Below are 11,686 nucleotides of genomic sequence, written 5' to 3' on the forward strand. Positions count from 1 at the left end.
TTGACACGAAACATTTTTTAGCCAATTAAAAATGATTCACTTGAGATCGGTATCGGCCATTTCACTTGAATCGTTGGCCAAAAGATTTGGCAGATACAATTTTGACAATTGGCACCACCCATCTCTATTCGAAATGATTGCCCGCATCTTATGTGCAATTTTGATTGGGACCATCTATTGTCAGGCTGCCACATTTAAACAGGGCAACGCTTGAATAAGGCACTATGATCAATGTGGTCAGCCGGGTCATGTGTCAAGCTGAAGGCCCATGATCAAATCCTGCTGGTGCATGCCATTGCCGCTTAAGGTTGGGTGATCGTGTCCTCGACCTGAAGTCTTTCTTGTGGAGGTAGTAAGCCCATGAAGATTTTCCTTCAGCCTTATCATTGATTATCAAGAAGTACCAATCAGGAACCATGGCAGCAGACAATTTTGGTTCCTGTTTTGGGACCAAACTGACAATGAGAGAGGATAACGTCAAAGGCACCACAGTCAGAGGCACCTTGGATGTCGTTGAATAGGCTTATTGTGAGCCGTTCATCCGAAACACAAACGACATCAGAAAAAAGAGTGGGGCCCATCCAAGTGATGGGCATATCATTCGTACAGGTTATGGATGTCGTTCATCTTGAGATCAACAGCAGCCAGAAGTGCTCACTCTGACTTGATCCCATCTCACTGGCAATGCCCACTTCAAATGGACAATTCTTTAGAGATTTTCTGCATGAAGGTATCTTTGTCAGACTAGCATATATCTAAGCAGAAGTCACAGGAAGTCATTATCAGATATTTCTTCAAATTGCACACTTCAGCAAATCCCATTTCAGTTTATCTCTGAAATTTACCAACCAGAGAGAGACAAACAAACACAAATTTTGAAGAATGCAGACTACAATTACAAGGAAAAAAGAAAAAGAAATAAAACGACTCAACTGAGGAAGGGGTACAATTCACAGCAGCTTCCTCGTCCCTTAGCAACAAGGACCAAATCCGAGCCCGAATCTCCAAAAGAACAAACAGAATAAAACCAAATGACCTACAAACATCACTTTGAGAAACTACTAGGAAACCAGCTAGCTTTTTGTTCTCAGGTCAGTTACCTAAGAAACCAAGGATGTTAATGTGACTTGCCCAATGGGGGAGAGGTAGAAGTAAGAAGACAGCATCTAAGATGAGGCTGACACCGGCGGGTTTTCCGGTGTCCGGATATCTGTTGATGGTGGGTTGCCGGAGTCAAACTGCCGAACGTCCTCAATCATCCGCACTACCTCTGACATCTTCGGCCTCTGGTCCGGCACTCTTGCGACGCATACCATGGCTACCTGCAGCATCTGAACTAGCTCCTCTTCAATTCCAGGATACTTCATCAGCTCAACATCAAAAACCTCAGCCGTCCACTCTTCCCGCACCACAGACTGCACCCACCTAGCCAAATCAATGATGTCACCTCCACCAGAGCTGCTGGAACCAGGAATGTGGATGGGAGACTTCCCAGTGAGGAGCTCAAGCAGCAGAACTCCAAAGCTGTAGACATCTGACTTTTGTGTTGGCTTCCGCAACTCTATCACCTCCGGTGCTTGGTACCCAGCTGATCGGGTGTGCACTGGGGATGCTGGGATCATTGGTGCCGATAGGCCAAAATCCGATATGCACCCATAACGATCCGAATTGATGAACACATTTGAGGATTTTATGTTGGCATGTACAAACCTTTCACCACTCTGTGCATGGATGCAAGCAACGCCCCTGGCCGCCCCCAGGGCAATTCGGACGCGCAAATCCCAATCGAGTGGAGACCTATCACCACCTTTTCCCCCTGATTTCATTTTTAGAAAAGCACAATCAATAAAAAGTGGTTGACTTGTATGTAGTTGAAACAAGAAAATAATTCTGAATATAACAAGTGTCAGGAAACAACTCCATAGTGATTTTTTTCATAACATGATTCTGCCACTGAACCAGTTTGTTTGGTGAGACCAATCATAACATATATTAGTCGAGACTGGGTTTCAAAGAATCTCCTGATATGTTAACTCCGTAAGCAATATGGCCAGTAGGCCTATGTCGCTGTTAGCACCTCATCTCATCTGCCTGCTAAACTGGTGTAGCAGAGTTCCAGGAAATGCTACGAATGCATTAAAATGGTTGACATGTTTAATTTCAACTTACAGAAACGATCTTTTCAGAGTTTTACTTGAATATTTAGGCTTCTCTTTAGGCTATCACAGTTAGAAAGCTGTTCTAGGCCCCCTTTGACTACTCCCTCTAATAATATCATTCTTTTTTACTGAAAAAATGTATCTTAATTAAGAGAGATTTACTTATGAAGGCGTCCATGTCTGGTTGGGAACAGGCTGGATTGGCTTAATCATCCCACTGTAAATGCATACTATTACCACCATCATAAATGGTGGAAAGAATCCTTGTAAGGTAAAAGAGAAGTCTGAGCTGCCAAAAATGTGAAAGCATGAAACAAATAAAAATTCTTGTTCCATTACCTCTAACGCAATATGAAAAAGTTGATACGCCTAATGCTCAAGTACAGGCATGCGAAAGCATGAAGACACTCACCCATGTTAGTTGCAATACTAACATAGATGATGCGTATAAGAATCAAATAGTTCCGAAATTGGTGTTAATACACGGACCTGTTTTGTACATTGCAATACTTCTCCATTGCATCATTTCCTCATTGAAAGAACAAGCACTTCAAATTGAACAGCGTAAAACTTAGAGTGCAACAGGCAATTGATATTCACAAAAGGTACACCTGAAGTGCAACCATTTATTTGTGAAAGTTTCAAAACTTAGAGTAACTGAAGAAAAGATACATCTCAAGGTTGAACAGGCAGACGAAATTTCCTAAAGGTACACTTGATTGCAAAGGTGTATCTGTAGAAGTTTCTCAGACTTCTTTTTCCCCTTTCCTTTCTTTTACGTTTTCTCAAAATCTAAAATAAAGAGCCAAATTTTCACATGAATACATGAAACAAGGAGAACAAAACAAAAGGCACAATACAAAAATGTTAACCGAAACAGCAGGAGCACAATGAAACATACCATGTAAGAGTGCTGCCAAGCTTCCTTGACTGAAGTAATCATAAACCAACAATTTCTCATCTTTAGAGTAGTAGTAAGCCCTCAGAGGAACAATGTTGTGATGTCTTATGCTCCCCACTGCTTCCATCAGCTGATCGAACTCCCTCTTCCCCACCACAACCTCTTTCAATCTCTTCACAACCACTGAAGTTGCATCCTCTAGAACAGCTTTATATGCTGTCCCAAAGGTACCTTTACCCAAAACCTCGGCAGAAGCCCTTAACAGATCCTCCAGATCAAATCCCATGATAGAAGTGCCTTCAAAGAAAACCAACTTATTTTTCTCCCCTTCTTGATAATCCTCCTCCTTTTTCCCTTCTTTCTCCACCTTCTTCCCACTCTTATGTTTTTTCTCAGCAGGAACATTTCCGTCTCTTCTCCTTAAACAAACCATCATAAGGATTGCAAGTACAACAAATGCCAATGCACAAGCAGCAACAGCAACGGCAACGGCCAAGATAGCAGAAGTCCCAAGCTTTCTTGATCTTTGAACGGGAGGAAGAACTGGTGAGGAACTAGGGGGTGAGACTGGTGTGGGAGTGGTGTTGTAAAAAACAAGATCATTTCCTGCAAAAGATGAATTTGGAAACCTTTGTAGAGATTGGGGTATAGTTCCATTCAGATGGTTGTAGGCCAAATTCAAGTACCGTAGATTAGACAGGTTCAGATCTGGAATGTTTCCAGAAAGAGAGTTGTTCTGTAAGCTCAAACCTGCAAGTTGTGTTAGATTCGACAGAGAAGGCGGTATGCTTCCGTTGAAATTGTTGTTGGCGAGATTCAAAAGAACAAGTTTTTTCCACGGTGAGAAATCAGAAGGCAAGGGTCCAAATAAATTGTTGCCCTGGAGGTAGAGGGAAACCAGAGCTGTAAGATTTGAAAAATCGCTAGGAAAGGGACCAGATATGCTGTTGGATCTAAGGCTGAGGATCTGAAGATTGGTCAGGCGGCTGAGAGTGTTTGGTGGGATCGGTCCAGTCAATCCTATGCCCGGCAAACGCAGGGCCATCACTCTGCTTTCATCTGCAGTGCAGATGATTCCAACCCAGTTATTGCACACTTGGGATTTTGGGTCCCAATTCAGGTTTCTGATACGAGGCATACTGCTGATAAAATCAAGCAATGCATTCTTATCTTCGACGGGATCACAACTTGCTTGGCTCATCAGAAATCCAAGCAATAGAATAAAAAATAAGGATAGTGAACACTCCATCGCGATCAAACCGCCACACTAAAAATTCAATTTCTTTTCCTCAATATATATGATTCAAAACAGAGTGGATATTGCATGTTTCTCTTATATAGCAATCTGCTTCATCAACATTTTCCATATACCACGCACAGAAATGTACAACAATTTCTTCTTTATCGAAATTGAACGGAGGAATTTTTTCGCAGTTGGGCAAAAGATTCAGCAACCCAGACGTACAGAAAACTTCAGAGTTCAGACTATTGATACAGAGCTGTTTATTATTAAAAAGTCAAATAGCAAGCAGTACTTCCACCTAATTTTCTCAATAGTCCAACTTATAACAACTACCCACATTCAATCAGTAGAGATAGGGCAACCACCACAGATCTGCATCAACTATGATCTTTGGATGACCAACCCAATGGTTTATTTGCCTGAAAATGTAAAAATCCTTCAAATTCAAGCACCAACTAAAGGAGGCAAGATCAAAGACAACCAATACACAGTGATTTGCATACTTGTTCATACATGCTAAAAGTGAGCCCTTTTCTGATCCCAATTTTTCTCGTGCAAATAAAAGAATTAGGATTGGGTCTCTAGCAACAAAACCCCGGTCTTCGTAAGGCCAATCATGAGCAATTTTTCGCAAATCACTTTTAGAAAATTCAGGTTTTTTTATCAGTGATGAACTGTATGACTGCAATTCGTCGAAATCATAAAAAAAAAATCGTTTTTAGTTTACAGAATCAACAATTCCAATCTTTGTCTTTTCAAAAAACTGCAAAAAACGAATTAATTGCTTGTTTTCCTTAAAAAAAAAGGAAACAAAGTTCTCATTTTTGTACTCACAGAATGAAGTCTCCAGGCAAAGAATCCACACGCTTCCTAATAATCCGATCCCAATCCCAACTACAAATACTCAGATCTGAAGGTCGTACTACCGGAGTAGAAGGAAAAAAACCCCGAAATTCGACCCGGAAACGTCTCGCCTATCGTTTAGAGTCCGATTCACTTCGTCCGCAAGACCTCGGAACTCAGAGCTCTCCGGCACCAACAACGGCTCCTGCAAACAAGAGGCACCAAAAATTTGCAGCACCAAAAAAAAGAAAGAAATCTAGATTGCAGCCTCCCGTTCTCGTCCAGCCCAAAATCGACCTCTCTAACGTCGGAAAAATTGCCCGCAACCAAATTCCTCCCTCCGATACGTCGAAGGAACAGTCGAGTTACAAACGGAGAATAACAACCAACTCTCGAAAATTAGAGCCTCTTATCGAAGCTCCCCCTTATGAGAGAGAGAGAGAGAGCCGAAAGAAGATCAACATTAATACTCATGAAGATCAACAAAATGTTGAGAGAGAGAGAGAGAGATTTTACCGTTGGCGAGTCTCCGTCCGGTTTGCCTCTCCGTATCGGCTGCGCAAAGCCAGCAACGCCTTCCCTAAGCAGAGAGAGAGAGAGTCGTCATTAAAGCAGTAGAGAGAGAGAGAGAACTTTACCGTTAGTGATACGCCATTAAAGCAGAGAGAGGGAGATGTTTCGTATAAATGTTACCGTTAACGAGTCGACGTTCCATTCTCCCCTCCGTATCGGCAGCGCAAAACCAGGGAGTTCCCCATTAAAGCAGCATCAACAGAGAGAGAGAGAGAGAGAGAGAGAGTTTTCTGCTTTCTCTTTTTCTTCCTTGTTGCAGAAGAGGAAGAGGAGGGCGGGAAATCTGAACTCCCCCGGATTTCATCTTCCCACCCTTAACAACCCATCCTTTATTTATTAAGCAGCACAATGACTCTATTGCCCCTACGCAGTTCCCATTGACCTTACGGCATTCTGCTTCACTACGTACGATGGTGATGTTGTCTTGAGGGCTTCTTTCTTAATGACGAGTTTAACATCACTCTACTCTATGAGTTTGTTTATCTTTTTTATTTTAACTCCTTCAACTTGCATTATATTAACCTTTTTTTTATATCTAGGGTAGTATAGTAGGTGGTGTTGGTATAGTATGCTCAAACCATTTAAATCCCTTGAAAAAATTTTATTGGCATAAATCTTACATTTTTCGTTTTATAATTTCATCCTCTTTTTATAACTCACAAACATTCATCTTAACGACAGACATACACGGCCGTGGTTACCCATAGGGATGGCAGTGGACCGAGGGTAAACGGGTATGGACTTTGGCTTTCTCCGGCCCCGTATTAAAATTTATTTTTAATATTTTGAAGATTTATTTCAACTCATTTTCGGATATAATACGAATTGCCCGATTCTCAACAATATTGACAACATTTTTCCCCGGCCTAACGAAATTGGATATATGAGAACATCACGAGAAATGTTCTAATGAGGTCCCATTTATGTTATGTTAGGTACCTGTCTTGTTGGATCTGAACTAGGGATGACAGTGGACATGGGCGGACGTGGGGGACAGGGTCTCCACTCTCGCCCCCTCTCAAAATTGTGCCTTCCATTCCTATCTTTATCCTTGCATGGGTTTTGACTTTAACCTTCATCGTCGTTTCATTTTATCTTTAGGGTTAGAAATTTAAAAATATATATAAGAGAGTTATGTGAATTTTTTTATTAAATCATTAAAGGTAGTTTTAGTTATTTTACAAACAGAGATTGGGGACGGGATGGGGCAAGGCATGTAAGGGGAAAGCATGAGTTCATCCCCGCACCGGTTTTGATTTTAACCTCAATTCTTGCCTCCATCCCCGATCCAAACAAGGCGATGCAGGCCGGGGCCCGGGCCCCCCTTTTTCCTCAGTCCACTGCCATCCCTAATTTGAACATGTACATGTATTCTTAATTGTTTATTTATCAAGGTACATGTTTTGAATCAAAACAATTTACCAACAAAATTAGAATCTTTTATCAAATTTTATCACAATAAGAGTCATTTATTTTTCACAATACAAGTTATCTCCTAAGTAAACTATGATAAATACATTTATCTGTTTAGATCATACAAAACTCATTTGTGTATACGCGCTTTGTTGGGACCTAACTTGGGGCTTAAAAAAATGAAAACTGTCTACAACATTCTTCAAAAATCATAGCTCAAAATTGACCCACGTATTACTCCAGTTGAATTTGCATTGGCATTTTTGTAATGGTACCTAGAATTTTGGGTACAGTTCGGATCGGGTACCCCACTTAAATCCGATTCATTTACAGCTCTACCTTTTTAAGATACCCTACGTGTTCTAAGGTTCAGGTATTAAATGCAGAGTAAAGGAGCTGCTTTATTTGGTAACTGTCCCCTTTAAAATTATACATTGACGCGGTGATAGGGATGTGACGTTGATTTTGAGGGATAATAATGTAATTTCTCAGTTAAGACTCGCACGGAATGCCGTTTATTAAATACGAAATTACGGAAAAGGATACAGAATTCATAAAAAAATAGAAGGAGAAGAGGAATGTTAAAAAACAATCAATTCATTCAATGTGGAGAATATACAACATTGCCACACACCAAAATCTTATTAAAAAAATACAAAATTACTGGTACTTAAATATATACAAAGGGTTACAAGGTCGATAGGTTATTATAAGTCACGCAGGGCTTTTGGAAGGCTATAACAATGCAAAACTCTACGCAAATAGTTTTGGGTCTAATATTCTCCCCCACATAAGTTGTCGATGTCCTCCACGACAGACAGAGCCTGCTTTATATTCATTCACTAGTGAGGAAAAGTTGTGAACATTCTTCATTTTTTTTCAACTGGTTTCTTCATCTAACAATCTTTTTCACTTAACTACATACTCTTTGATCTTCCCTTGATGATTGCACAGATGATCCATGATGTACTCTACTTTTTTTTTGTGTCAGTTGTGCAAAGTGGTGCTCGTGCTCTTGTTGGCTGTTTATGGTTGTTGTCTTCTTCATTTATGTGAAATAACTTGAGGTTGTTGACATAGAAGATTGAATGTGCTTGAAAGTGCGAAGAAATTTTGAGCTTGTAGGCGAGGTTGCCTACTCGTTTGATTATAAGAAAAAGGACTTCGTATTTGCGGATGAGGCCCTAATGGAGAACTCGGGAAAATCTTAGTTCTCTCAAGGTACAACTTAACCAATACTAAGTCTTTTACTTTGAACTTCGTAGGGCGACACTTCTTATTAGCCCACTTCTTCATCCTATTGGCAGTTGTATGCATGAATAGCTTGGTCAGCTTTGTCTAATCCTGTCAATCTTATGCAAAACAATGGGCAAGTGACGCCTTGCCCTTACAGTTCACTGCGATGGTGTGCGGTATCTGAGGTTGTCTCCTCGTTGCCAACTCAAAGTGGCTATAACAAGTTGATTAACACTTCTTTAGGTTATGGTAAAACTAGGCGACGTACAAAAGGTCTACCTAGTCTTTCTGATTTGAGGTTACAAAGTGACACAAATATTCTTCAATGAGAGTGTTGGTTCTCTCCTTTTGGCTATTCGTCTAAGGATGAAAGCACATTGAAAAATGCAACTTTATCCTTAACAATCAAAACACTTTCTGCCAGAACTTCTCAGTAAAGCATGAGTCGCTGACGATGTGTTGGTCATAATGTGCTTCGTGAACAATCTTGTGACTCGCTCAACATCGACATGAAAATGACATATTTTGAAATTTGATCGACCACCACAAATATCGAACTGCAGTCCTTCACCTTCGATAGTCCTAAAATGAAGTCCATGAAAATGCTTTCCCACAAACGGTTTGGAATATGAAGAAGTTTTGAGTCATGTGGGCTTCTGATTACTATAAAGGCCAACAGTAGGCATGCTCTACTAAGGCGAGTGTTCGATGTTGCCCTGGGTTTTCTGAGTATCGGGTATAATGTCAATTCTTGATCACCAATCTCTGTAATGATCTCTATCGCGGTACAAAAATGTGGCTGCCTTTAGTCATCACCAATCTCTGTAATGATCTCTATCGCGGTACAAAAATGTGGCTGCCTTTAGTCACCAGTAGCTCATCTTGCATTCAGAATCTCTTGATTTTCTTGTTGAATTAGGGTAACCAGGTGTTGAGCTTATAGATCGAACTACATGCCCTCATGAATGTGGTCAAAGAAGTCACTTTGAGGTTGAATAGGCAAGGCTTCTTCCTCTTGTAAGGCCACCGACTTGGCCTTTCTACTTATTGTGCCAGCTATGATATTGGTCTTTTCAGGCTTATACTCTAATACTATGTCAAATGCTTTCATGTGTTATTTAAATTAATTTGGTATTGTTATAATCAATTTGAGTAGTAGTTTAGCCACAACAAGGAGAGCAGACTAGCTAGGGATGACAGTGGACCGGGGGAAAACGGGGCCTTGCCCCGCCTCGCCACGTTTGGACTGGGGATGAAGGGCATGAAATGGGGATGAAAATTAAAATCCATGCCCGTGCAGAGATGGAGGCAGGGATGGACGTACGCTTTCTCCCGCCCCATCCCATCTCATCCCCATCCCCATCCCCATCCCCATCCCCAAGCCTTCTAAGGGATGACAATAGACGAGGGGAAACAGGGCCCTGCCTTGCCTCGCCCATGTTTGAACTGGGGATGGAGGACATGAAACAAGCATGGAGGTGGGGGTGGAGGTTAAAATGCATCCCCATGGAGGGATGGAGGTTCAGATTTTGAGATGAGGCGGGGGTGGAAACCTTGTCCCCTGCCCCGCCCCATTCCAATGCCATCCCTAGAGCAGACCTCAAGAGTTTTATCATCCTAGGCCAGCCAATGTGCGGTTAATAATAGGAGGGTTTTTTCCTTGGACTAGTAAAAAATATTATGCAGTAACTTATCTCGTTCTAAAAAAAATTGCATGATATTTTAAGAATGTCGGTTTTTCTTAAAAAACTTGAACAATTTATGTTGGCATATATAAGATATATATGAGTAAAAATATATACAATACAAAACCGACAAAACAAACTGGTTTTGTTGTGATAATATCATGATAAAATAATTTCAAATTTGTGATAATATTGTGTTTTTTCTCAATGTTTGTATCAATTTTTTTAAAAAAAAATATGCCAATATTTGTTGTTATGAATACAAGCAAGGACAAACAATACCAGCCTAGGCAAGTTTGCCAGTCGAGCTTGATATAAATTAGTTTGAGCACATTTACAACTTGAATTATTAGGTCACAATGGGCTTAGAGAGAAAATGCTGACCCTTCATCCCAAAGAAAAACTTAAGCGGTTGGGCTTGGGTCTAAGTTTAAAGTGATTCGACCAAGTTTTAAAACCTTCATGCAATTCGAAAAGGTTATCCCCAATGTTGTTTCATATTCTATGATAATGTGGAGAATAAGTAATAGATTGAATTAAAATAAGATAAGGTGGAGGATCCAGCATGGTACTGGACATCACTTTTTTTGTTCTTTTATTTTTCCAAAAAACTGGACAGCAACCCTAGTTTCTCATGTAAACGTGATCTTCATCTTTGATAAGTTGGCATTATGAATTCCATAGAAGATGAGAAAAGGAAATCCTTCGGGTTTGTTTGATAACATTTCATGAGATTCACTCTCATGCAAAGTGTTCACATTATATGCAGCACCGCTGCCAGCCACCCATCTTGGCATTTCTCGAGATGGGTTTGGTATCTATATAGAGAAATGTTGAGATGGGTGGCTGTCAGCAGCGGCAGCTAAACTGCATCATTCAGCATCCTTGCATAAAAAATGTCATTTAATATAAGAGAATAAATCTCTTTTTTTTTAAAGACCCCTACCAGTTATACAACTATATCATTGGGTTTTGAACCTACAACGTCCCAACACAAGGTGACAAGCACTAGCTGCTCCTACCAGACAAGCGGAACCCCTGTTGGTATACGAGAATGAATCTCATTTGCATAACTAACTGAACATAAGAAAATGAGCCATGAGAAAAGGCATTTTGATCGGGTGAACTTACTCATATCTTATGTGATTTCAAATCGCATATTTGATCTTGTAATTTGAAATCATATGACTCCAAATCACACATGATTCTTTCCCATGTAATTCCAAATCACATGAGATGCAACAAAAACAAAACAAAAATGTTCGTTTCTAGTGGAGTAACGAGCAAAAATCCACACACAGTGTTTTATTGCAGAAACAAAGTCCAACTCACACCTTATCTACTGACCCTTTATTTTTATTGTAATCACAAATATCTTCAATGTTTTGAAAATATTGCAAAATTATCATAGTATTATTTTGAAACATATAATCTCTTTATTATCACTTTTTTTAAATAATCACGATTTGTAATTACATCGAACATAAATCACACTTGAATAAAGCAGAGTTGATCATCATTTACCAATGGATTGGGATAGAAAATTGCATCGAACATAAATCACATTCGACATAAATTACGCTTTATTTTTTTTCTAATTTTATATATACAATCTTACTTGAATCAAGCAGAG

The 11,686-nt window shown here is 40.0% G+C and overlaps 1 protein-coding gene across 3 annotated transcripts; it reads right to left on the minus strand.

Moving 5' to 3' along the window:
• Positions 1 to 789: 789 nt before the first annotated feature.
• On the minus strand, positions 790 to 6,045 carry LOC149819840 (putative inactive receptor kinase At4g23740). Of its 3 annotated transcripts, none has more exons than XM_089983642.1 (5): positions 5,840 to 6,045; positions 5,663 to 5,726; positions 5,138 to 5,351; positions 3,061 to 4,722; positions 790 to 1,816 (listed from the first exon to the last, which is right to left on the minus strand). In XM_089983642.1, exons 4-5 carry the CDS (start codon positions 4,307 to 4,309, stop codon positions 1,167 to 1,169), a joined length of 1,899 nt encoding a protein of 632 aa, XP_089839768.1. In that variant the 5' UTR covers positions 4,310 to 4,722; positions 5,138 to 5,351; positions 5,663 to 5,726; positions 5,840 to 6,045; the 3' UTR covers positions 790 to 1,166. The 3 variants fall into 3 exon arrangements, with proteins under 3 accessions (XP_089839768.1, XP_089839770.1, XP_089839769.1); XM_089983644.1 differs by having other exon boundaries at positions 5,230 to 5,351; positions 5,840 to 6,044; XM_089983643.1 differs by lacking the exons at positions 5,663 to 5,726; positions 5,840 to 6,045 and having other exon boundaries at positions 5,138 to 5,569.
• Between the last annotated feature and the right edge of the window lie 5,641 nt (positions 6,046 to 11,686).

Source organism: Nuphar pumila, chromosome 12, assembly GCF_984573655.1.
Source record: "Nuphar pumila chromosome 12, dmNupPumi1.hap1.1, whole genome shotgun sequence".
Classification (NCBI taxonomy): Eukaryota; Viridiplantae; Streptophyta; class Magnoliopsida; order Nymphaeales; family Nymphaeaceae; genus Nuphar; species Nuphar pumila.